Source organism: Triturus cristatus, chromosome 1_1, assembly GCF_964204655.1.
Source record: "Triturus cristatus chromosome 1_1, aTriCri1.1, whole genome shotgun sequence".
Classification (NCBI taxonomy): Eukaryota; Metazoa; Chordata; class Amphibia; order Caudata; family Salamandridae; genus Triturus; species Triturus cristatus.
In genome coordinates this window covers 1152310202-1152338036 of record NC_140579.1, presented here as the reverse complement: position 1 = coordinate 1152338036, position 27835 = coordinate 1152310202, and the positions used below count along the sequence as shown (strand labels likewise).

The 27835-nt window shown below is 47.5% G+C and overlaps 1 protein-coding gene across 2 annotated transcripts in view; it reads left to right on the top strand.

Annotated features, from left to right (window-relative positions):
* LOC146871768 (guanine nucleotide-binding protein G(i) subunit alpha-3-like) overlaps nt 1–27835 on the top strand; it is a 636405-nt gene that overhangs the window by 570063 nt on the left and 38507 nt on the right. For both annotated transcript variants that reach the window (XM_085651295.1, XM_085651291.1), the window contains exons 5-6: nt 9747–9875; nt 10102–10231. In XM_085651295.1, coding sequence (XP_085507421.1) covers nt 9747–9875; nt 10102–10231 — 259 coding nt within the window. The remainder of the gene's footprint in view (nt 1–9746; nt 9876–10101; nt 10232–27835) is intronic.

The following is a 27835-nucleotide window of genomic DNA, read 5'->3' as shown; positions in this document are numbered from 1 at the left end:
TAGTGATGCAGGTTGCAGAAGGTAGTTGTCGTCTCCGCCCACGGAGCCTGATGGGTCGGCTCTGAGCCCCTCTCCCTTTCCAAGAGCCGGGGCGACCCTTGCCCAACATAGTAGCTTTTACGAAGCCCTCAACCTCATCTTTGGGCAGCCTGACTCCGCTGGCTCGCCTTCGGGCCCCGCAGACTCGGCTGGGGGTTCTAGGCCTTCGATGCTGGCAGCTTCGGCTACGGCGCCGAGGCATCCAGGCTTGAATCGGCGCTGGTCGACCTTACGACACCTCCGGCGCTGAATCCATTGGCAACACCTCCATCCCTTCCGACGCCGGTTGTGTCCCCAGCCGGCGTTGACCCTGGACTCCACCTTGACATGGACATCAACCCTGACCGGCTCCGACCGATGCCAGTACTGGCGCTGACCAGTACTTATGTACCTCTGTTCTATCCTGGCCCTTATCACCCGGAGTGGCAGCCAGAGGAGGGTGAGGAGGAATGGGAGGGGTCTATTGACCCTCTAGCAGACCAGTTGGAAGAGCCGGACTGGAGAGAGGAACTGGGTGAGGCCAGTGGTCTGGATACATCCTCAGACCATGGCATGCTTTCTCCCCCTACCTTGGCTACAGGGGGGGAGCCTCCTACGCTGTGGTGCTGCTTTGGGTAGCTGAGGCCTTGAGCCTTGAGCTGCCTACGGTGGCAGTCAGGACTAACCTCCTGACTGAGGTGCTTCAACCAGCAGCAACCTCTTTGGAGCCCCTGCTGCCGTTCAGTGAGGCCCTCACTGACATGCTTCTGGGCACCTGGTCCAAGCCCAGCACAGGAGCTTCTGTGGATAGGATGATTGCCCAACGCCACAGCCCGGCCCTGGGCAACCCCACTTTCCCCTTCCAACACCCTACCCCTGAGAGCTTGGTGATCCAAGCCTCAACGTCCAAAGGCGCGTTCCCTACTGCTCCTCCAGATAGGGGATCCAAGAAGCTGGATTCTTTTGGGAAGATGTTTTCTTCCGCCAGCTTAGGACTGCAGTCGGTGAACAACACCGCATGTCTCTTGGGCCGTTACACCCACTCAGTGTAGGACACGGTCGCGCAGATGCTGCCACAGTGCCCAGAGGAGGCCTGGGCCGTGCTCTCCCATGCAGCTGTTGAGGGTAGAGATGCAGCAAAGTTCACCATCTGATGAGGGCTGAACACTGCCGACTCGCTAGGCAGGAAGATTTCAACGTCGGCAGCCCTGCGATGCAACGCCTGGCTAAGTCCACTGGCTTTTCAGGTGATTTCCAATCGACTCTTTTGGACATGCCCTTTGATGGCCATCGCTTGTTTGTGACAAAGCAGACAACACACTTGAGTGCTTCAAGAATTCTAGGGCTTTGGTCAGATCCTTCGGCCTCGCTACCACCTCTCACCCCGAGCGGTCCACTTTTCGCCCCTTTCGTGGCTGCGTAAGGGATGCTCCACCACGTTCCACCCAGAGCCACAGGCCTGCGCAAGATGTTCATCCTCTGCGGGCCAGGGACGTGGGGCCCAGCGTCGTGGGTCTGAGGGCCAGCAGGCGGGCCAGTCCATCAGCGCCCCCTCTGCAGCAGCCTCCAAACCTTCATCGTCCGACTTTTCAGGGCCACCAGTTGCCAGTGGGCGGCAGGATTCTCCATCACATCCCCCACTGGCACAACATCACGTTGGACAGTTGGGTTTTGCAGATAGTCCAGAAGGGCTACTTCCTCCTTTTCGAGAATACCCCTCCCTCAGTGCCACCCGCTTTCTATTGCATGTCGGAGAATCACTTGGCCCTTCTCCGTCAGGAAGTTGCAGCTCTCTTGGCCAAGGGAGCCATCGACCGAGTCTCTGTGCCAGAAGTAGGTCCTAGTTGTTATTCCCACTACTTAATGATACCCAAGAAGGACAAAGGCCTGCGTCCTGTCTTGGATCTCAGAGACGTCAACCCCTTCCTCCAGAAGGAGAAGTTCAAAATGTTGACTTGGCTCAGGTCCTCTCTGCCCTCGACCCTGGAGACTGGATTGTTGCGTTGGACTTGCAGGACGCCTATTTTCACATCCCTGTCCTGCCTGCCCATCAGCGTTACCTATGGTTCACGGTAGGTCACGAGCATTTTCAGTTCACTGTGCTCCCCTTTGGCCTTACCAGCGCCCCTCTAGTGTTCACAAAAGTGATGGCGGTCGTCGCAGCTCATCTGCGCAGATCAGGGGTTCCAGTCTTCCCCTATCTCGACAACTTGCTGTTGGAGGCGAGTTCACCCCAGGCTGTCGTCTCCCACCTCCAGACTACGGCAGACCTCCTGTATTTACTGGGGTTCACTATCAACGTGCAGAAGTCGCAACCGATTCCCTCTCAGAAGCTCCTTTTCATCGGTGCGTTTCTGGACACAGCGCAGTTTCGGGCTTATCCTCCCGAACAGCGAGTCCAAGATATTCGGGTTATGATTCCGATCTTTCAGCATCTATCCCGCGTTTCGGTCAGAATTACCCTGAGGCGGCTGGGTCTCATGGCATCATGCTGGTGGATCATGCCATGTGGCATATGCGGGCTCTGCAGTGGGACCTGAAGTTCCAGTGAGCACAGCATCAGGGGAATCTTTCCGATTGCGTCCAGATCTCGGAGGGCACTGCCCACCAATTGCAGTGGTGGCTAACGACTCAGGATTGGGTCAGCGGCAGATCCCTCTCCCTTCCCCAACTAGAGTTCACAGTGGTGACAGATGAATCACTTCTTGGGTGGGGCGGCCACAAGGGGGAGGCAGAGATCAGAGGCCTCTGGTCTCCGGCGGAGTCCAGGCTCTACATCAACCTTCTGGAGCTCCGGGCGATTTGTCTTGCACTGAAGGTATTCCTTCCTTCTGTCAAAGGAAGTGTAGTGCAGGTGTTCACGCCTAACACCACCACCATGTGGTATTGCAACATAGCACAACAAACAGGGTGTAGTGGGGTCGTGGACCCTCTGTCAGGAGGCTCTTCGTCTCTGGGAGTGGCTGGAACATCAGGGCGTGTCCCTGGTAGTTCAACACCTAGCGGGTTCCCTGAATGCCAGGGCAGACGAACTCAGCCGCTGGTGCATGATGGATCACAAATGACGTCTTCACTCGGAGGTGGTGCAAGGTCTCTTTCAGCAGTGAGGAGAGCCTTGGTTATATCTATTCGCCACCGTAGAGAACGCGCAATTTCAGCAGTTCTGCATGTTGGAATTTCCTAGGCGGTACTCGCTATGTGTCGGTTTTCGCCGCGAGTGGAGTTGCGGTCTTCTATACGCCTTTCCGCCTATACCACTTCTGCCCAGAGTGCTGAAAATCAAGCGCGACCGGGCCCAAGTAATTCTTGGGGCTCCGGACTGGGTACGAAGAGTCTGGTATCCAGAGCTCTTGAACATGGCCATCGATCCTCCGATCAGACTGTCTCTAAGGGAGGATCTTCTGTCGCAGCAGCAGGGGACGGTCCTTCACCGAACCTGTCCAGCCTCAACCTCCTTGCGTGGAGATTGAGCGGCGACAGTTGACAGCTTTCACCTTCCTCCCTAAGTCTGTACCGTTATCTTGGCAGCCAGGGGTCCCTCCACCAAAACGGTATACGCATGTAGATGGAACAAATTTGTGGTAAGGAGCACAGTAAAGGCTGTGGATCCCCTTTCTGCCCCTTTTTCAGAGGTTCTCCTCTTCATTCTGTCTTTGGCCCAGCAGAGCTCTCATGTGGGCACTCTTAAAAGCTATCTTTTGGCCATTTCGGCCTTTCTTCGCCTTCCTGATCAGCCTTCTATTTTCAAGTCCCCTATTGCAAATCGTTTCCTTAAGGACATTACTCACCTGTTTCCTCTTATTCCTTTCATAATACCCCAGTGGGACTTGAACCTTGTTCTGACTTACCCTATGTGCGCTCCTTTTGAGCCGCTACATAATTGCCCTCGCAGACTCTTGACCTTGAAGACTGCTTTTCTGGTTGCCATCGCCTCTGCTCGCAGGGTGAGTGAGCTTCTAGCTCTTTCTTCTAAGCCTCCTTTCCTTGCTGTTCATCAGGACAAGGTTGTCCTTAGAGCTCGACCTTCTTTTCTTCCCAAAGTAGTTACCTCTTTCCACATAGGACAGACAATCACAATGCTCACCTTCTTCCTACCCCCACATCCTTCTAAAGAGGAGGAGAGGCTCCACCGACTGGATCCAAAATGTTCCCTTTCATATTATCTAGATTGCACAAAACAATTCCGGGTGGATGATCTGCTCTTTGTTGGCTATGTGGGTACCAAGAAAAGTCAGGGCGCGCACAAACAAATAGATATTTTGATGGGTCGTACTTTGCATTAAAATGTGTTATTCCTTGCCGAAAAAGGAACCTCCAGTAGGGTTGCATGCCCATTTCACCAGGGCGACAGCATCCACTTCTGCTTAGGGAGGTAGAGTCCCCCTTCATGACATCTGGCAGGCTGCCATGTGGGCTTCTTTGCACATGTTCACTAAACATTACTGCCTGGACAGCCAAGTCTGGAGAGACGGCTTCTTTGGCCGCTCCGTTCTTCAGGACTTCCTGGTGTGAACTTGGTTAGCAGACTCACCTCTGGGGTTGGTATTGCTGGGGTATCTATTCTAAGGTAATGAAATCATAATCAATAGTCTCTTTCAGATCAACAAGTTACTTACCTTCTGTAACGATGTATCTGTAAGAGATGTATATTAGTTATGGATTCCTTACTGCCCCACCCATCCTACACGTTCAGCCAACTGACTTCTAGAGGAAGGGGCTCCCTTTTAGGGTCCTAGTTTTATGCACCAGTGGTCAGTGTCTTGCATGGCTCTGCGCTTCTGTTGTGGAATGTCATGTAAAGAACTGATGTCAGTGCGCAGGGGTGGCGTCTAAGTAGATACGGCGACGTCATTCTGGCAATCGTGACGCCAACAACAAACGCTCAGTCGACCAACGCCACCTACCGACTTGCATGGGTACTGCGTACTGCTGAAGAAAAATTCTCTGGATCCAGTCTTACGCCTGGGGGTAATTCTAAGGTAAGGAATCCATAACTAATATATTTCTCTTACAGAGATACCATTACCGAAGATAAGTAACTTGTTCGACATGGTGGCTGAGATCTTCTCTGCAGTCCCAGCAGACTTAAGTAATTTCTTAGTTCAGATTAATCTAGATGGTGTAAATGCAGCCACATTTGTCATCCGCTCAGGCCTGGACACCACTGATTGTGCAGGGCTATGAGAACTAGTGTTGTGCTTTTAAGTCACAAATGGATACATTCCATTGCCTTCTCCGGGGACATCCAGGCGTCTTTCATAGAAATGCCTTTTTGCCGGCTGCCGCTTGTTTAGTGAACAGGTAGGCTCGAGCCTAGAATGATTTAAACAAATAAGAGCTTCTGCACGTTCTCTTGGGCTTTCATCTTCAGCCCAGCAGTCCAGACAGCTGTTTCACCATTTTAGGGGCTAGGCCAGGGGCCTTGCATATTGACAGCACCAGCCTCCACCCCTACATCACAGGTTTCCCAACCCTTTCAAGATGGGGGACTTGTGTCCGGCTGATAGTGCTCTGGTCATCAAGGGCTGTGTTCCTCCCAGTCTTTCACCCTTAAAGCCACAACTGCAAAATCCATTTAGTGCCCTGCTAGGGGTACAAAGCCATCTGTGGGCAACCGGATCAGCCACTTCCTGCCAGGGTGGCAAAACATCACTTCAGACAGTCCTCTAGATTGACTAATAGGGATACGCTTTGTCATTCATTCTTGACACACCACACCTGTCAGCTAGGGTTGAACACTTGTTTGAGGACTGCCTGTCCATCGTATGCCAGGAACTGCAGGCTCTTGTAGCCAAAGTAACTGTAGATAGGGTTCCAGCATTGGAAGTAGGGACTGGTTGTTATTCCCATTACTTTATGGTGCCTTCCTGTGAATTCAAAATTCAAATTCAACACGCTCCTTTTGGCCCAGGTTTTTTCTGCCGAGTCCTTCCTGGAGACAAGATGGTGGTGTTAAACCTGGAGGATGCAAATTTTCACATCTCCGTACGGCAAGGCCAATGTGGCAACCTGCGGTTCTCCGTGGGTCACCAAAAAATGTCATTTCGCCATGCTCCCTTTCAGTCTGCCAGTGCCCCTCAGGTGTTCACAAAGGTGATAGTGGTGGTTGCTGCCTATCTGAAGAGGTCAGGAGTGCCAGTCTTCCCCCTACATCAATGACTGCCTGAAAAGGTAGGTTCGCTCGAGACAGTTGTCAACCACCTCCGACTGCAGCAAGTTACAAAGGGAGAGGGCGAGGGGGTGAAGGCTAGGGAGAGGGGAATGTGGAGAGGGAAAGGGAGAGGGCTAGGGAGAGGGAGGGAGAGAGAGAGAGAGTAAGAGAGAGATCACAATTTGTTTGGCATTGAATGCCTTCTTGCCCTCCATCATAGGGAGGCAGGTGCTCATGGACACCACCACCACTAGGTGGTACTGCAACAAGCAGTGTGAGGTACTGGGTCCTCTACCAGGAGTCTCTGTGCCTCTGAAAGTGGCAGGACCGCCAAGGAATTTCTCTGGTGGCAAACCACCTGGTAGGATCTCTAAACACTAGGGTGGACAAACTCATCCCCTGACGCTTAACAGACCACAAATAGAAATTGAACCCGCAGGTGGTGAAGGGCGTCTTCCATCAATGGGCAGTACTCTAGTACAATTTTTTGCCACCGTCTAGAAAGCGCAATGTCATTGCTTTTTTGCTTTGGAGTGTCCAAGAAGGCTCTCTCTAGAAAGAAGCATTCCACTTGAAGTGGAGATTGGGATTCCTGTATGCCTTCCTGCTGCTTCCTCTTCTGCCCAGAGTTCTGAAGAATATCAGGATGGACCGAGCCCAAGTCATCCTAGTGGTAAGCATTGGGCCTAGAGAGTGTGGTACCTGGATCCCCTGTGCATGAGCATCTGTCCTTCGACCATGCTGCCGCTTCGGGAGCATCTTCTGTTGCAACAGAAGCGCAGGGTCCTGAACCCGGGTCTGCACAATCTGCATATCCAAGCTTGTAGATTGAGCAAGGACAGTTGACCTTTTTCGACCTTCCTACTAAGGCCTTTAATAGCATTTTCGCGGGAGGCATATATCTACTAAATCTGACTACATTAAGCCAGTCGCTGGGACTTAGTTGTGGCTTGATGTGGCACCCACCAAAGTGATCCACTGCAACCCAAGTAGTCTGGTTGTTTGTTGTACCCTGGTCCAGCATGGACTTTCCTTCGGCACTGTTAAGGGCTATTTGTCTGATGTTTCAGCTTTTTTGCAGTTGCTTGATCAGCGTTATTTAATTAAATAACCTGTTGTGATGAGATTTTTACATAGTTTGCAACATTTAGTTGCACCACTGCTCTTTGTGATGCCACAGTAAGACTTGAAATATATTTTTCGTTTTTGATGTGCACCTCTTTTGTTTGAGCAGCTACACAGTTTCCCATTGAGACTTTTGATGTTGAAAATGGTATTTCTCATCGCCATAACATCGGCTTGGTGTGTGAGAGAGCTGCAGGTTTTTTTCTGTCAACCTCCATTAGGCAACATTCTTCCCATACAAGTTGATGTTGAGGACTCTAGCTTCCTTTCTGCCAAAATTGGTTACTCCTTTTTATGACTGGCAGACTATCACCCTTGCACATTCTTTTCTCCGCCTCTTTTCTCTAAGGATGAAGAGAGACTCCGTTGTTTGGACTTAAGAGGGCACTAAGCTTTTATATAAATCGCACCAAAGAAAAATGGGTGGACCATCAGCTCTTTGTTGTGTTCTCAGAGGCAATAATGGTCAAGGCAGTGCAAAGACCGACCATCTCCTGATAGATTATTCTCTGGTTACTTCCGCCAGAGTTGCCACCACTGACTTGCCACTTGGAGTGCCTGTCTTGAATATTTGTCAGGTGGCTAAGTGGATGTTGGTACATATGTTCATGAAGCACTAGTGCCTCAGCAGTCTGGTCTTTTGAGAGGGACATTTTGCCCCCTCGGTCCAGTTGGACTTTTTGATCTTAGTCCGGTCACAGACTCACCACCTTCGGAGGTACTGCTTTGGTATTTATTTACCAGGTGAGGAATTTACTGTTAGAAGCAAGAGCAAGTCATTACCTTTGGTAACCATCTTTCTGGTGGATAATCTATCTAACTGCACATTCCTCACTGACACTTCCAGCGTCTTTGGGTTCCTTTGATCTCCCTCCTGAGGTTTTGTAATGTCTTCTTAGCAACCACGTCCCCTGCCATGAAATCTGCATATGCAGGGTAATGGGATAGATTTTGTGGCATGGTGTGGTACCCGGCATTCAGACCACTTGCATGGAAGACTGTCCAATGTGGTGGTGTTCGTTTTGTTTTTTACCCAGCAAGCCTACCTTTGGACATATTTGAAGGTTACCCGTCTGTTGTTTCAGTCTTTTTTACATTTCAAAGACCAACTGTGCTTGTTAAAATCACCAGTTATGATGCTTTTTATAAAAGGTTTTGCAAAATGTTTCCACCAACACCCTTTATAATGCCACAGAGGGAGATGAATTTAGTCCTCACCTCTTTGTGTGTACCCCTGCTGAATCAGTGCACAGTTCGATGTATCTACTACACACTGCGTGAGTGGACTTCATATTGTGTCCAGCCCCCTTATACCACCTTTTTCATGAACAAACTGAATGTGAGCGACATTCCTGTTGAAGGTGTTGACCCCTTTTCACTTGAGGCAAACTCCTGACCTTCTTTGTTGTGCCTCATCTCTTGAAAGAGGAAGAGTCTCTCTGTTGTTTGAGAACTTGGCTTTTATATTCATTGTGGCAGAGCTCCTTCTGGGGTTTTCTGGGACAAAGAAGAGCAAGGCAGCCCAGAAACGGACCTTATCGTGATGGATAGTCCTCTGCATTAAGATCTGCTACACAATGGGTAAGAAACAGCTCCCTGAAGGGTCACTCCACAATGTTGGCATGTGACGTGCCTACACTGGACATGTCAGGCAGCTACAGGGGCATCATTGCACGCATTCACAAAGCACTTCTGCCTTAACTGTCCGATTCCTAGAGGTGTTCATTTTGGCAACTTTGTCCTGAAGGTTTTAGTCAGAGCCATTCCACAGACCCACGAACCTGGAAGTTACTGCTTTGGTATCTCTTCACAAGGTGAGGAATCTGGTGTTAAAAGTATTCATCAGAAGAACAAGTTTTGTACCTTCGTTAATGCTATTCCTGCTGGACACTCTAACTGCAGATTCCTCACCACCTGCCCATCTTCTTGTTCTGTGGTTTGGTCTCTTCTATCTAAAAAGATTTCAATCCACTGATCCACCCACTGATTTTTTTAAATTCACTGATTGACTCTGCGTCTGTGGGCGTTGAAGAGTTTCTGAAAGAAACTAGCGTTTGCGCACTTGGGTGTGCCCTGTTCGTCACTTCTGGAGTGGAACGGTGTTGACGTGTCACTGCAGCACATGCTGGCACTCATGAACACTGCTTTGAATTTTCCGGATCCAGTCTGGCTCCTGAGGAATTTCAAAAGGTGAAGAATCTGCTGTTAAAAAAAGAATCCACCAGCAATAGCGTTACCAAGGGTAAGTAACTAATTTGTTTCTCCACAGCCAAGTGACTTTCACTTGCATGTCATGAATTGATGCTAGGCCTTTAGGTGCTGTCTTGTTGATGCAGACTAGATTGATTTCAGCTCCAGCCATGTGACCATTCAAATACATAATTATCATGGAAAATTAGTTGTTGTCAAATGACGTAATAATTCACACTTGCGTAACCTGCCTTTTTTGTAGTTACCTTAATGACTTGGAGAGAATCGGCCAACCCAACTATGTTCCTACACAGCAGGATGTGCTTAGGACTAGAGTCAAGACAACGGGAATTGTGGAAACGCACTTCACCTTCAGAGAGCTATACTTCAAGTGAGTAGGCTGGCACCTATTTCCTCAAGTGGAGTAATATCAACTTCTTATTGCTCTTGTATCCAAGCATGGTGTAAACTGAATCCAATCAAAAGGCCTCCCAGAGTCATGATTTTTTAATGTTAGGGATGCCTCCTATTTTGTTTGGGACGTGGGAACTATGTTCAGAAGATGTCCAGCATCCAGACATCTACTTTCACATTGTTCTTGACTTTATTTAATGCAGGATGTTTGATGTCGGTGGTCAGCGATCAGAGCGAAAGAAATGGATACACTGTTTTGAAGGTGTGACTTCAATCATATTCTGTGTGTCCCTCAGCGACTATGATCTGGTGCTTGCAGAGGATGAGGAAATGGTAGGTACTCTGATTTTAAATAAGTATCTGTATGAAAACTGCTTCTCTAGCATTAAAACGTGACTAGATTAACATACTGTCTTGATTATTTTCCAAGCTCAGACTAGGAAGCTTAGTAATTTGAAGATGCAAAATTGCTTTTGGTTCGCCAAGCCTGGCCCCCAAATAGTGAATATGTTCATTGCATAGTCTGGTCCCAAACAGTGTCTAAGTTAGGTACATAGTCCCTGATGGCCATCTCAGATTTTTTTTTTTTTTAAACATGTACTTTGGCAAAATCTCAGTGTAAAAAACTGTGAAATCTGTAAATGAGTTGCTCAAGTGGTCTTTCTCGATGTTCGTCTTATGAAGACACAGGGCCTAAAGGATGGTATATTTGTTACATGCCCACAGAAACAGAAAATATGGCTGACTTATCTCATATGTTCAGACCATACCCATCCCCTGTGACCTGGCCCTAACCCGAACATGAATATTAGCTGAGCTAAGGGAGTTTGGGAAGGCACACCTTCAAGCACATCTATTTATAAATTATGATAATCCGCTTTTTGTGTAGAGGTCATTTCAAAGATAATGTTAAAAAAAAGAGTTCAATACCATATGATACATGCTGACATAAGTTAGCACGCCAGTTAAGCAATCCATGGCAGGCTGTACTTAAATTAACAATTTTAGGGTGACTGTTTGACAGGTAATATGAAAATAAAGGGTTCTAGAGTCAGCATGGGTCTATGTGATAGGCGAGTCTCTCCTGGCAGAATTTATGTTTGAAAGTATCAGCCACATTTCTTGTAGGTGTTGCTATATTATGTTGAGGTATGGGTTGTATCCTAGGTTAATACTCATTTGTTAATTTTCAGATTGTGACTGCAAATTCTTATATGATTTTGTCTGAGACTTGTAAACAGGAGTATGTCTTTGCTTGTGTGAGATCCCAGAATACAATGACTTCTCGATCATGAGATCTTCATTAATATTCATAAACTGTAGAATATCAATGCATGCATACCGGATCCTGGATTATTTCTTCAAAAGAAAATAATGAGGGACTAATGCAGAGAATGGTGGATAAGCTACTCCATTCAGCCTCAAGTCGAGCTCTCGTTCATAGTCTGAGGCGGAAGAGTTCTAGTCCTCCATGACCAAACATGGAAGTCATCAACAGTGAGTACCCCATCCTTCCCTCGGCCACCTCACCATCATCAAACGAAGGTCAGCTGCTGCCCTCAAGGAAGTTGGGGGTTGAGCCCCGAAGACCAGTTTGTAGGCTTCCAGTCCACCACTGCCTGAGGTTCATGGTCTGCACCGAAAACATGCTTCGGATCGGCCACAGAACCGGTCTCCAGTGCTGAAACAGCCACAGAAGACCTGGCTTCTGGTCGCAGACCACACCTTCGACACCAACAGCTCCTGTGGCACTGATGTCGAAGACAACCTTGAGGTCTTCTTCGACTTCCAAGACCTCTTTGGCATCCTAACCTTCCTTGGCGCCAATTAGTCAGAGACCCACCTCATTGCCGAAACACCCAGTCCCCAAGGACCTGTTCTCCACTGCATCTGAGGACCTGGAGAAGCCTATCCTGTAGCATCTTTAGGAGGAGCTCGAGTCTAGGCAGGAAAGGGTTCTTATCCATCTTCAAACCTGCAGGATCCTCTCCCAGCCTCCAACAAAGACTGAGGCACCTAACCCTCATAAGAGGATGTTGAATTTTGAGGAGGCTCTTGCTCTGGAGCCTGAACCACCAGCTAAGACCAGAAATCTCCAGGATCGGGGCACTAGCCCTCTACCTTTTTAGGCACCGCCCTCCACCTCCCCTCCCCTCACCTCTTTCTTTCTGTTCTCCAACCCCTCTCCCACCATCACCTCAGCCACTGACAAACACCACTGCCTTAATTACCCACTAGATCCCTAAGACCCCATTCGACCCTCAACCCCATAATCAACCCACCAGGTGACACCGACCCGGACCTTTAACCTGCAAAACCATGCCCGCCAGATTACACTAGCTCTTGCCATGAGGTCCTGCATTGGGCTACCACATTTCTAAAGGTGGAGATGCACTAGGCCTAGGAAGATTGGGATTTCCTAGTGGAGGTGCTGTCCTCCACCCAGCACTCCCTGTAGTTACTCCCTATTTTAAAGCTAATCTGAAACCGCTCCTGGCATGCTCAAGGAGCCAGTTAAATCTAGGGTGGACAAAAAATGCAACCCCTTACAACCCCCTCTGTCCCCGCAATACATAAGATGACAAAAAGCTGGAAGTAAAGCAGCATCTGCTTAACCTGCCATTTGATATTTGATCTAGAGCACGTCTTCTGACCGCAGGTTGACAAGATGCTCAACAAGATAAGAAAGGGCAGAGTCTCAGCAAAGGCTATTGGAGCTCCCCAGACACCCTCCCCTTAGTTCTTTTCGCAGGTCCTAGTACGGGGAAGGAGGGGTGCAGGACCACCTCCCCTAAAGCCACTAACTCCTATCAGGCAGCAGCAACAGCAGGCCCTTTCATGGGGCTTTTCTAAGAGGCACTTATTCACTGGTGGGGCCATAGATCTTGTGCTGCCACACCAACGCGGCAAAAGAGTGTACTCCCTGTACTTCCTTATACCAAAAAAGGAACAGGTCACTCCTACCCATGCTCTAACTCGGACTCCCTAACGCATACATCCTTTCAAAGCACTTCCACACTGATCATGCTTCAGGATATCATCTCTCTGCTACAGCAAAGCAAATACATGACCACAGTCGACCTAAAGGACGCCTAATTTCCCATCCCGATCCCTCTTGCACATTGACAGTACTACCGGTTCATGGTAAATCGCCAGCACTTTGATTTCAAAGTGACCTCACCACTGCCCCCAGAGTGTTAACAGTGTCTTGCTGTGGTTGCCACACATTTCAGGAGAACCGGAATTCACACGTTCCCTTACATGGACGACTGGCTGTTCATGAGTTCAAATGAACAGCAATGCTTGGTACATACATAGACCATCATAGACCTATTGCACAATTTAAGGCTCACTGTCAACACACTATAGCCCCCATTGTAAGCCCCTTTAGGTTCAGCACTTGTTAGGGGCAGTCCTCAACTCAGTCACCGGAAAAGCTTATCCCAGCTAAGCAAGTGTCCAAACTTTTCTGCCTCTTTTTCAGGTAGATCGCCAAATAACAGTAAGGACAGTCATGTGCCTCCTCGGCGTGATGGCCTCTTGTATTGTTATTGTTTCCCATGCCAGGTTACACAGGTGCCAATTACGGGAGTGCGTTGCTACTCAGTGGTCATAAGCAGAGGATCACTGGGAAGATCTAGTGTTGATTTGGGCGTGCAACCATCGCTCTCTGCTTTGGTGTAACAGCAACAATCTGTTGCAGGGCTGGCCCTTTCTCGACCTAGTACCCCACGTGACCAGAACAACGGACACTTCCCTCACCAGGTGGGATGTGCATTTACAGGAATTCATTATACAGTGCATGTGGGCACCTCACCAACTGGTTTTCCTCGTCAATTACCTTGTATTTTTAATCATGTATGTATTTGATTAATTAATGAAGCTGCTATATTTATTATTGTAATCCTATATTTCACATCTCACAAGTTTTTAAAAAAAATGTTATCTGTTTGTTTATGGGTTTTAAAGAGATTTAAGGATTAGGGTAGCTGATTTTCCTTTTTAGCCTGTTTTGTTCCTAAATCGCACCCGAGTGAAAACATGCATTTTAGGTCTCGGGACCATCCGGTCTGCCGAAGGCAGAACCGGAAGTCCGGAGATTTAATGTTTTGGAGAAGAGGGGCTTGAACCCGCCCCTCTTCTCCCCTCTTCTCCATTGGCTGGCCTCTTAAATGCTGGCCAGCCATTGGAGAAGAGGCTTTGTCTCTCCGAACAGGCCCCGTCCTTTTCGGATTCGGGGGCGTTTTTCGCTACTTTTCTGATTATCTCCTCCAGCCAATGGCAAGAGGAGAGAAAAAGAAAAACACGCCCCCGAATCCGAAAACGCCGCTGCCTTTCTCCGAGGCATTTCTGCTTCGCCTCGGAGAAAGGCAGTGGTGTCTGCACAGAGCGGGTGCTACAGGACATTAAAACCAACGGCTATGAAAAATAGGAATAGGTATCTTTGGTGCCTGAAGTCTGCGGGCAAAAGCAACGCCAGGCATCGTCCGTTTCACCAGTACAATGTGTGCTCGCCTGAAAGAGTGAGCCATGCTAGTGCTCGGCTAGAAAATAGTCAATGTTCGCAATTCAGTGCATTCGTTGCATGGCCAGTGGAGTAAATCGGGGATGTTGGTGTTCGTTAGAAGTTAATCTGGGGGGGGGGGGCGGAGTTCAGACGAGAGGTCGCTCATTGGCCCACTAAAGATTTCTTTTTCCATGAGCTGAAACAGATTTTCCAAAGGCAGAGGTGCAGTAGTGATATTAGCAGTGGCTGTGCACCTACACCACGGCATACAATCACGGCATGCCAATCTCAGCTTTCACTACATAACACGTTTATACCTATGCTCAACACGGCTTCAACCGTCAGGATTTACGAATAACTGGCACTTCGATAATTCTGGGTAACAAAGGGCCCTGCACTGAATGAAGAAAACCATCACCAGACTGAAACCCTCGACGGTGGTTCGCGAAACAGTAGGACGCTGCAACAAATAAGCTGTGAATCAGCACCATCTGGTGGACACACGAGACACGTGCTGAAAACAGCGACGAAAAGTTTATCTGGCACAATGCAGCATTTCGGCAGAATAGGAAAAGCATATATCAGACCACCGTTGCAGAGGCATTCCAACACACACAGACACAAACAAAACACGAGTCATACGTTCCTGGAACATCCCACAAAGCTTAGACATCCCTCATACACTGGCAGAGTTGTTACGTTTTCTCCCTGGAAACTTCAGTTCTCCATAGCTTGTATAGATCGGATTCAAAAGCTTGAATTTTTACCCATCACCAGTCTAGAAGTCTCAGGTTCAGTCTCCGGTTACGTTATACATGGGAGCAAACATTATTAATATGGAAGACAATAGGTTTAAGTAACACATTCACCTCTTTTAATATAATACAGTCTACATTTCAGCAAATAAGTTGAATGTGCTTCACACTCTACTTCAGCTCAGATTTCATAGCACAAGTTGTAGTAATGTAGTCCACGCTGTATGATGAGGTTCAAGTAGGTTTATTGAAATAAGTAACAAGTAGCATAAGACCTATGTATAATAGTCTGTAAGTCTTCATCAGCAGCCCCACCAGGAGCAGCCTGCTAGCTGCTCAGCCCCACCCACCAACTGTCATCACTGACACCAGTCACTCCAACATTCCACTCATAGCCCACACACCAACATTCCGCACAGAACACTCACACAGACTGAGCAGCCAGGAACAAGACAACATAGTACATTAAAATACAACATGAGAATACTACATTATCATTTTCCTATAGAACAGTAAAATAATGAAACCCAAAAAAGAAAACTATAAACCCGCCCCTCATCTGTGCTTAGCATATTGTGCTTCCAGACTAGTATTTTGTCTCTTTTTTAATTGTATCTAGATATATAATACAACATGTAACTTACACCTACAACAAGCCATGACTATTGCCTTTGTCAATGGTTGTTAGTTGCATAAGATAAATAAGGAACAACTATGGCTTCGTTGTATATAATGTTGAAAATGCTTCAGTTCTGAAAGGATGAGGCTGTGGAAGAACTATAACAAGTCTCTTTGATGTTACATCACAGACAGTGAAGGATGTTCCTGCTGCAGAGTTATGATTTTGTTTCACCCTGATGGTGAGGGCAAACATGGAGAGCCCGATAGCCTCGCCTCAGCATCTACTTTTTAAAACTACTTGTGCTGACCACCGGCAGGACCTGGCCCACTTAAAGCCCTGCGCTTAGTACAGTTATTGGCAGCGGAACACCTAGGCCAATCTGTATTCTTAAAGCTGAAGAGGTGACCTGCTCAGGGGGTGATCTTTGCGGTGGAGGCTCAATGCAATTGTTAAGAGTGTAGCAGGCTGCATTTACTGAAACGCACCATTTGAGAGAGATTAAGCTATTGACATTGTAAATAACAATGCCGTTTCTTTAAATGTTTTAAAAACAAAAACATAAACAAAAATAATGTCATGAGCAATGCCAATTGCTCTAACTTTAACAATGCCGAGACCATTGCATTGTAAATGCTTGTTACAATATGGATTTTATATACGTGTTTCATATTCCTGTACTTTTATGATCTGTAATTGTTTTTAACGGATCGAATAAAGGAGTAATTGATTGATTGACCTGAAGCTACTGGCCATCAAGTTAGCACTCAAAGCCTGCTTCAGCGACATGAAAAGCAAAGCGGTCCTCATCCTCACAAATAACATGAATGCCTTGTAATACGTCTAGAAGCAGGGCAGCCCACACTCTCCACCAATGTTCCCTCTAATTATTCTTCCTCTTGTGCGGCAGCGGAATGTTTGCGTGCACACTTTTCTTGCCTGTGAGCGCAACCGAGTTATATGATGTGCAACTATGCAGGTGAGCCAAACGAACACATCCATGGTCACTCCATCATGCGTATTTCTGTTCTTTGCTCTCCTTAGTTCTCACTCTTCTCATACACTTTTCCTCTTTGTTACATTCATATTTCCTTGTTTTCTCTTATGTTCATTATCTATTTCTGTCACACTCCATAGTTTATTTTCTTCAGTTCCACCTTTTACTCCTACTTGTTGACTGCCTATGAACAATTCAATCAGATAGAGAAAACATGCCCTGGATCATGGCTGAACTATAATTTCTTGGAGGGCATGACAAAGTTCAGAAATCCGGGCCCCATCTAGATTTCAGAAGTGGGAAAAATCAGATGTTTGATGCTTCCTCCTTCTCTTGTTCAATCAGAGCAAAATTAAATAAATCAAGATACAGTCTACACAGAAAGACTGACCCAGGGCAGGCACAGCATTGCCAGCCCTGCTCCTGCACAGAGCAGCCATTAGGTGAACAGCTGCTCTGTCTTTTTTCTGTGTGCTGAAGATTCAGAGCCGCAATTAGAGGCACATTTCGGGTGGGGGGGGCTAATTCTTCATGTGATAGAGTGGAGATGCAGGGGCTCAAGAAGGGGTGAAAAACAACAGAGCCTCGTTAACAAGTGAATGGTCTTTTAAAAAGACCTCTGAAGTAATCTGGTGCGGCTGTGTGAGTGCCCGGGAAGCTGTCTCAGCCAGAGGGGGGGCTGAAGCCCTTTGAGCCCAAAGGGTGGTGCGAGCCTGTGAAGAATTGTTTACAAATCCCATCCCTGCAGTACTCTTAAATCACTTTTTTGATTTGTGAGGAGAGGTGAGGGGGGACATGGCGAAAAAAAGCGGACTTTGGAACTGGGGAACTAACTATGCTAGAGTGTCAGCGTCTGTTCAATATCTTGTGATTCTGGGCAGAAAACATAATCTCTCCGTGCCTATAACAAATGAATATGACCTTTTGTATTGTAACTGATCCTCATGTAAAGCACACCGATACCTTTGGTCGGGTTCTCTATATATAAAACTGCAAAAAAAGGAGACTCATTAAGCAATGAATACTCAACTTGCTCGTCTGCTATCAATGCATTGGATCCGCTCGCCCTCCCCTGCTGATTTAGGGCCGAGCTCCACTGCAGGTGTTCACATTCCTCTCATTGGTCTCTCGAAATAAATTTTAAAAAAAGAACTGTCCCGAAAGCGGCATTTCACAGCTCCTTATCTGTGCGGCAGAACCATCACTGATCGCTTCTTACAAATGCAAGCCGCTCTAAGACACTTCTTTTAAGCACAGTGACTGGATAACAGACACCTCCAGGCCCAGTCCCCATGCACAGAAGAAATGCTGGCTGGTGGGTGGCATGGATATACATCACCTTAGTCTCCTGGCTCTAAAACATGGCGTATCAGAACACATCATATCGGATTGACAACGTGTGCCTTCCTCACTTATCAGCAGAAAGAAAGGAGGAGTCACTTGAAACTCTTCACCGAAGCATTTCATGGCAGCCAGAGCTCGGGAAGGTGCGCGCTGCATCACACTCAATGCGCGGAGGAAAACACATTGTGCGCGCCCACTCGAGCGTGCAGGTTAGAGGGAAGTATGCTCTCCACAGTTGTCAGCTTTAGCTCAGGGCATTTGGCGGTGGGTACTTCATCACAAAGTCCATTTACTAGCAGAGTACTTGACCGGCCTAGAGAACAATTTTGCAGACCTGTTCAATAGGATGCGGCAACAAGTCCATAAGTGTGAACTCTGCTTGCCTGTCCTGCTTCTGTACTTCCTACGTTGGGGATTCCAGAGGTAGACCTCTTTGCCACTGCTGAAAACACCAAATGCCCAAGCTATACTGCATCAAATCAGGAGGTCTAACTACTGGACCGCCTTAAGATAACAGCCCTGACAAAGTCGTGGGGCTACATCCCCTAAAACGACGAAACCGGTGTTGGCTAAGGCTAAAAGAAGAGCACTTGTTATGCCCCCCTAAGTGGGGCAAGGTAAAATGTGACTCCCAGCCTGCCACTGCAGACTGGTAGAGCAATTTGAAACTGCTAGCCCGATGTTGCCAATTTAAGCAATAGCAAAGTCCAAACTCACCCCTACAGCCGGCTTATCAAGCCCTAAGGCAAGGTGCAGCATATTAAAAAGTAGAACATGTGTTTTGCATGGTCTGATTGTAACAACCCACAATTGTCGTCTCTACTGTGGGAGAGACTGGTAGTCCCATTGGCAACAGAGTTGGACAGCTCAGCTATGCTAACTTCTGAATGGGACAACCAAAGCTGGTGCTTAACAGTTTCAAACAACTCGTTACATTAAGCCTGACTTGATGATGAACCCGGAATTAGTGTAACTTGCTGCCACGTACAACTTTTAGAAAGTTGCTACTCTATTGCCTAGTTTTCCGGGGACCATTTGCTGAGGCTGGCCCTGAGATATCCTTCTGCCTGCCTGGGGAGACATGTCATCGTCTTCCAGGACAGGTATAAAATAGAGGTCTGCTACTGAAGTGGTATTGCCATCTTCTGGTAGGAAGCCATATGGGGTTTTGGCTCAAAAGGCATAGTGCTGTTTGGTTGTCCAGAAGTAAAGTTATCGCCAAAAGAAGGAAACAGCTTAGTTTGTTGTTCTCTGTGACCAGCAGTCCAGTGCCGACTGGACTTTTGCTGAACCAAAGATGACTTTAAGGGGTGTTGACCTCTGTGACTAAAGTCGCCCCACCGGGACCATGGACTGAGAAGTGGTCCCTGGAAGACCCAGTTGACCACATAGCAACTTCAGCATCCTTGAGCATCTTCCCCATCCTATATCCCTTGCATCAGGACCACTCCATGGAAGCCAGTGTTAAGCGACCGCTGACACTGTAATTGGACTGAAGGTTGCTTTTCTTGGCAAGGTAAACGTTTCTTCGGACCTTGCTTGTCTCCTTTACTAGGTCCCTGCCACAGTTGGTTGCCCAAAGTAAATCTAAGTCACTGCACTCTTCTTTGTCCCAAGTTGTAAGTGTGAAAATGATTGGATTTGCCAGTGCTTGTTTGCGGTTGAGTGAAAAGTTGTGATTTATTGTTTCTTGAAGTATTTATATCTCCAGGACCCTCTGGTGGATCGTTTTCACTTTGGTGTTCATAAATTCATAAATATATATGCTATTTTTTCATAAATTGGTGTTGAATTTCTGGTGAGCCATGTTTCGGTCTTCACTTGTTGTGGTGCTGTTTAAATGCTTTGTTTGCACTTGTTAATTTGTTGACTGCTCGAAGCCACAGCTACCAAGGCTTGAGCTAAGGTTTGGAAAACGAAACCTAACTGGTCCCGGTAGTGTATTACATAGTGAGGTCTCACAACTACACCATATAATACACCCCATTTCATCACAGCAGGCCTGCAATGCAGCCAAATGGAAAAGAAGTGTCCTTTACTGTCTCCCCAAACTCATTGACCCGCTCAAGCCCACTGACCAAGACATCGTCTTCTACCTGCTTTACTTACAGATGTCAGATCTCACCTACATGTCTGTCTGACTGCACTTAGGTGGAGGTGCTGCCTGCCTTCAGAGTAGGGAATGCACTTCACTATTCAGGGTCCTTGTCATTAAGCCCTTTGTGGAAGGACTTGAATGGATCTTCCCAGACAGGATACTCCTGGCCTCAGTCTGGAACCTCAACACAGTTCTTACACAACTCTTGAGCTCTCCCTCTGAACCCCTCTCTCTGTGCCCTCTACAGTTTCTCTCTTACAGGCTGGCTTAACTAGTGGCCATAACCTCATTTAGGCATGTAAGTGAACTTCAAGCTCTTACCCTCCAGAAACCTTTCTTTGAGGTGCACAATGATAGGGTTTTCCTTATGACAAGTCCAACATTTCTGCCTAAGGTAGTATCTTCTTTCCACATGAAACAAACCATTGAACTCCCGGTGTTCTTGTCACACCCAGACTCCGGCTTGGCAGAAAGGGTCCTTCACGCACTGGTGTTGAATGCTCTCTTATTACGTTGACAAGACAAAAACCTTTTATAAAACTCTGCAGCTTTTTGTCTCATTAAAAAAAAAACCACACACACACTGTTCATGCTCTCTCCAAAGCAGGTATAATTTGGTAGTTGGTCAAATACATTTTAAACCTGTTCTGCTAAAGCCTAGAGAAAATTGCCCACCCCACACTTCTTGCAAAAAGAGGCATCCATGGCTGTCCTAGGTAACATCCCTATAGCCATACCCACTAGAGTTATGCGACAGGAGAGGGCCAAATTATGTGGCAGGGTTGAGTAAATTATGTGTCAAGAAATCTCAAATTATGCAGCTTAATGCAATGCATTTTGTAACAGCATTACTTAATCATCATTTTTAAACTTACGCTGTCTGGCCATTGGTTGCACCTCATTAGTACCAGTTTAACACCCAAATATAGCCATAAGCAACATAGAGGTGACCAGTCCAGCTTTGTAAAGGGTCTTTCACTGCGTGGTAAAAGGTGTCACTGCATTTTTAGTTACTTTTGAATCATTGGAGCTAGAAACAAATTGTTTTTGCTAAAATATGTAGATTATTCTGCAGTTGATGGATTATGTTGGAAATGTGGTAGATCTATAATTATGCAAAAATCGCTGCACCTGCACAATCTCATAATTCCAGTGGCCCCCCTGTTCCTGACATTTGTAGAGCAGCTACTTAGTCCACCCTAAGCTTTCACCAAGCAGTAATCTATAGATGTGTTAAATCATTAACAAGCTAACGTTGGACAGTCTGTTATACATACACTTTTGCAGTCCTCTGCCACATCCTGCAGCTAGCCAACACTCAGGGGAGAATTGCTTTACATTCTTTGCAGAGCATGTATAGCTACAGTTACACTTGCTACGAATGAAAAATCTTGCTTACTATGTAAGAATCTGTTCGTGCCATATACTACTGTAGATTCACATGTGCCCACCCTTCCTCCCTGAAGCCTCTAGTTGTTGCTGATGCCTTTCCTTCTAACTCTTTGCATGGTTATCATCTTCTGTTAATCGTTGCTCCATTTTCATCCTCACCCACAACGTGTGAAAAACAATCTAACAATGGAGACAATGCCCATGTGCATTACCAGTAAATGGAGGAGTGTTCTATACCTCATAGCTCGAAAGACTTTCTGGATTAAAACCAAGTTGCACACGTCTGACCCAACAGTAGATGGCAAAAGTATGCAAAGCACGTGAATGAATCTAAAGCACTCCATGCCAGAAATAGATGCTTACAGGGTAACATTTTCCTGTCAAGTTTGGCGGAACTCATACCTGATATCCAGAAGTGAGAAACTCCAACACCCATCTCACTTGTGAGATTGGATAAAAAGCAAAAATGGTAGGTTATAAAATGAAGAAAGGTCTTATGCTGAACAGCAAAAGAAGATGCAAAAAAAGAGTTTTTGGTTAAAGAGTAAGTTCTATTAGCTTAATATGGAAAAAAGCAGTATTTGGGATGAGGCTTAGCCGTAGCGTGGTAAGGATGTTATGAAGTGCTATTAAAAGCATTAGCATGGTCTTGTCTATATACTCTCCAGTGCACCTTTTTTTTTGGGGGGGGGGGGGACTACTTTAATGACAACAGAGATCACAGGAGGTATTATAAGGAAGTTTACAAGGCTCATACTGACCTTTTTGATCAGACACATGAAATGCTACATATTGAGAAGGAAGATAACGTTGATAAAGTACTACCCTATAAAATCTGAACAAAGCGAGCTAGGTACCAAATACACATAATCTGTAATAACGAAGAGAAATTAATTCACTCAAAATATTTATGAGGTATTCATGAAGTGTTCTAAATAGGAAACTCTTTGGACCCCAATGGCCATTCTCTCCATTGACTGAGATCGCCAGTGCCTGAGATTAATTCAAGCAATTCTTACATAACTGTGCTGCCTGTTGCAGTAAGTGCCCTAATAGCAAATTAAACAATCAGATGTAGTGTTCTGTGTGCCATGACTCGAGCTATAACTCACTGACGATGTCTAAATAGCTTGAAACTCATGTAGAATTGCTTGTGTTCCTATCTGGATGGGACCTGGCCTGTCAGTTATGGTGAATTGTTTCTGTTAGGTTAGAACCAATGCTGATTTGCATTTAACTGATCTCGGTCTATAGAGCGGCATAGTGAGTGAACGACAATTGAGTGCAGTGCAGTTTTAAGCAGTCGGCAGTAATTTAGGATTCTCCAGCAAGGGTTTTCTTTCTGGTATTCATAAACTATGAAATAGTTCCATTAATGTACAAGATAGATCCTACACAGCCGCAGCTACTTTTCAGAGTTTATGGGCTATACCAATATACCTGTGATGCAGAACTTGTATTATAAGTGAGTAAATTATCCTAGTGAAGGCCTACTCGGTAATTCTCGTTAGTTGTAGCATACACATGCATCAGTCATCACATCAATTTCATCATAGAGAGAAGTAGGATGTATGAAGTAGAACAAACATCAAGTAATTTCGTTGAGAGATGCTCTTGTTTCGAAATCTGATATGATATTGTATTTATGGCAATCATTTCAAGACAAAGATATTAAGTAGCAGATCTACTTCAGGAATGTCCAGAGTAATGCCAATTTAAACAATCTACTCAGGACTTTAACTGACCTCATGTGGTATATATGCTTTCAGGGGGCCTTGTTATTGTCGTTACTAAGCTCTTGGAAGATTAAAATTAGTTCATCCCATTGTAAGTTTATTGCATGTAATGTTATTGCTTGATGACATAATACATATTCTTTGTTCTCAGTAGAAAATTATGCAAGACCACTCTGGAGAGTGTCTCAAGAACCTGTTGAGTCGTTTCCATAGTGGTATTGAAGGAAACAGTTGTTTGAAGGCATTTCCCATCCTGAAACCTCTTATCACATATGTGGTCGTAGAAAAAATGCCCTTGTGATAAACTCGTCATTCCTTTTCTTCTGACCCTCTTCTGTCCCACCAGCATCTGTCAAACGTTCTGTTGAAAAACTTCCTGTATAAAACAAAGATGATTCTCACTTAATGGGCCACTCCTGGCCTGCGTGGCCTCTTGAAGAACCGCATAAGCAACCTGGGTGCAGGCCTGATTTTTTTTTGAGGAGGTCAGTTTCCTGCACCATCAGTTTTCCATTATTTTTATTTTTTTTGAAAAACCTTTATTGGTCACAGTCAAATATTACACAGCTTATTACCTACAACCTGAATGAACAGGCCGGTAGCGGCAATGCAGTATCATGAGCAATAAACCGCATCTAACTAGGATCGACCATTTAACACAGCTCAAACGCCTACAACCCTTAAGGGCCGGCAGCGGAATAGGAACACAAGCTGCTCACGTATGCAATGATGCGTAGTGACAAAGCAATGCAAAATCAACAGCAAGTAGTTGAGGTTTCATTTATCTGTATGAACCAACTTAAGAACCACAAAGCATCGAACATCGATTCCCTCCCAGGATGTGTCCACCATACACAGTATGTGGCATAAAGGACTGATCGGCGCGGAGCCGCGATACGGCGGATCTCACTGCAGAATGAATTAGGAGCAAGGAGCGGCGCAGCTCCGCCCCGGCTAGCCGGTCCATTGCGCTGGGAGGGTGTAATATGAACTAATCAGGGAACAAAAACTTGGTGCTACTATCTAGGATGCCATGCTGTACGCACCATCAGAGAGCTAGGGCCTCCCTACCCAGGATCCAGGGGAGTCATAGAACCGCCGTCCACCCTTCCCGAGTATCCGGTGCGCGGTGTGTAAGCGCATCAGAAAGCGTGAGGCAGGTCAGGGCAAGTCAGAAACGCTGTGCGTGGCATGCGTTGAAAGGAAAAGGTGCAAGCGAGGTGTGGAGATGCATCAGCCGTGGACGCCAGAGGGGGCAGGCGCAGGACAGCGTGTAGTAGGCGGACCGTCTCCCTCCAAGTCACCGTGTAGCTCCCTCCCTTCTTCAACCGAGCTCTGAGATCGCAGGAGATATGCAGTGAGGGGTCCCCATAAGTCTTTGGGACGGGATCTGTGAGGCAAGAGTTCCGCATAACTGTGAAGTTGTTCCTGCCAGGTTGATATCGTAGCTAGCCAGGTCTTGAACTTGGGCGCTCGCCCTCGCCCCCATCTGCATGCCACATGGCGCTTAGCCAGCAAAAGACCCAGCGCGAAAAATTTCCGATGCGCCTTTAACGCGGGGCATGCGCGGCCCAGAAGGGCAATCATAGGGCAGGGCGGTATATCCACCCCGACCATTACAGAAAGGGCCGCGAACACCGCAATCCAGTACTCAGCCACCGCCCGGCATGACCATGCCAGGTGCATGAAGTCCGCTCCTGACTTCCGGCATCGCAGACAGCGATCATCGTCCCGGAGCCCGAAGCGGTACAATTTAGCCGGGGTGAAGTAAAGGCGATGTAAGAACTTAAAGTGTACCAAGCGGAGGCGGGCATTGCCCATCACTGCAGTAGTGTGACAGCAGCTTTCTTCCCACTGGTCATCTGACATTGGGGCACCCAGATCACTGTCCCAGTCAGTCCGCGCCTTGAGAGAGGGTGGGGGAAGGAGCTGCCTGTACATGTTTATATAACATCGAGACCACATGTGTCGGGGTGGTTGTCTGGAGCAGGGCATGTAACGGCGCCATGGTTCCCGGTTCATCAGGGAAGTTAGGCATGACAGCCCTAATATTTTGCCGAAGTCGGGTGTAAAGAAATGATTCCATTACAGAAGGGGCGGTGTTCCCAAAGAAGTGAGCCGCAGCGCGAAAGCTCCCCTGGTGATATAGGTCACCCCATGTGTGAATCGCCAGCCGCGCGAGCAGCCTGCGTCCAAGCTCCTCGCGGGTAACACTTAGTCTGGGGTCATGTGCCAGAATCATACGGGGAGAATACAGAAATTTAACTTCCATATAATCGGCCATGCGTTTCCAGGCCTGAACAGTGCAATCAACCGTAGTGGGGTCACGAGTCCCCATTCGAGCCTCCGTGTACAGATATCCGGAGGGTTTCTCAGGCCTCATATACCCATCTTCCACTGCCAAGTGAGCGATAAAGGGGGGGAGGTGGAACCAGTAAAACGCAAAGTGGCCCTGGGCGCAATCATAGTACCTCCGAAAATTTGGAACATGAAGCCCTCCCTGATGATAGGGCAACATAAGTGTCCGCAGACCAATCCTGGCCTGCTTCCCGCCCCAGATAAGTCAGGACAGCTGGGAATTGAGGGTCCGGAAGAAGTATGCCCCTGGGCTATATGGTATATTGGTAAAGAGGTATAACAATTTGGGAAGCACTACCATCTTAATCAGGGAGATGCGTCCCGCCATAGACAGCGGGAGATGGATCCATTGCGTGATTTTATCAGAGAGTTTGTCTATGACAGTCCCGTAGTTCGCTCTAATAAGGGCTTCCCGGTTCCTGGTCACCCTAACCCCCAGGTATGTTATCTCGTCCGCCTCCCACACCAAGGGGTAATCCAATGGGAACTGCGCAGTACTGTCAGTCAAGGGGAACAAAGCAGATTTCGCCCAGTTTATTTGTACGCCCGCTATAGCGCCGAATTTAGTCACCTCCCGCAATAAGGGGTTAAGGTTCTCTTGCGGCTTATGGACGTACAGCGTCATGTCGTCCGCATATAACGCAATGAGTAGTTGGCGCTCCGGATAAATAAGAGATCGGTGCTTGTGATGTTGCCGAAGTTTGGCCGCCAGTGGCTCTACAGCGATAGCAAATAGAACTGGAGAGAGAGGACATCCCTGACGGGTGCCTCTGTGGATAACGAAGGGGGCAGAGCGGGACCCATTGAGCAGGACCGCGGCTTGAGGTTGGCGGTACAACAACCGGATCCAGTCCAGGAAGTTGAAGGGTATTCCCATCCGTTCCAACAAGGCCAGAAGGTAATCCCACTCAAGTGAGTCGAGGAAAACCGCCGCGGCCTCGCATCGGGGATCAATGTCCTGGATCACCGCCTGCAGGGTGCGCAGATTGTGGGAAGTCGCCCGGTTCGGGACGAACCCGGCCTGATCGGGAAGGACGAGACGTTCCATCAGAAGATTAAGGCGCGTAGCTAGTACCTTCGCCAATATCTTGCTATCCGTGTTCAGCAAAGAGAGGGGCCTGTACGAGTCACAGTGCTCCGGGGATTTACCCGGCTTCAACAGAGATGTGATGAGGGCTTCGCGCATCGTCCCTGGTAGGATACCTTCCTCAAGGGCAGAATAATACACTTGCTTCCGTGTAGGGGCAAGGACATGGATGAAGGCTTTGTAGAAGTCTATCGGTAAGCCGTCCGAGCCCGGTGCCTTGCCGGACTTCATGGACATAATCGCATCCTTGATCTCATCCAGTTCCAGTTTGTGATGCAGAAATTTCTGTTGGGATGGGCCCAACCAGGCTATTGCGGCGTCATCAAGATAATCATGCAATGCAATCGGAGTCGTCCTACGGGAAGTGTACAAACTGATGTAATGATCAGTAAGGACTTGGAGCTGAGCCGCAGTGTCCCTCTGCGGGACACCGTGTCCGTCCAGCAGGGAGGACACGTAATTTCGGTACCGAGACGGCCGCACCGCCAAAGCCAATGCTCTACCGGGTCTGTCACCTTCGCCATATATCCGCGCAACATAAGGCTTCCCCAGGAACTTGCACTCTTTAGCAGCAGCGTCGGTATATTCATTCAATTTCTCTCTAAGACGTGCTGTGACCCCCCGATCATGCGTATTCAGTGACAGCTCGCGCTCTAGAAGCAACAGTTCTGCCTCCCGCCTGCGCACGTCTCCGCGCAGGCACTTGAGGACCCCCCCGCCCTTCGCTATGCACAACCCCCTCACAGTAACCTTGAAAGCTTCCCATACGGTAGTAAACTTGGAGACTGAGTTAGTATTACGGTTAAAGAAGTCTGTTATGTCGTCCTCCAATTCTGCCAGAAATACTGAGTCTGTGAGGTGCGCAGGGTTGAGGCGCCAGTTCAGGTATGGGGACACATCAAGGGGAACGCGCAGCGACAGTAATACAGGGGAGTGATCAGAGAATGTTCGTGCCAGGTGACACGCCTTGACCAGCCATGGGGCAAGGCCAGCTGACAGAAATATATAGTCGATGCGGGCCCAAGTAGAGTGTACAGCAGAGTG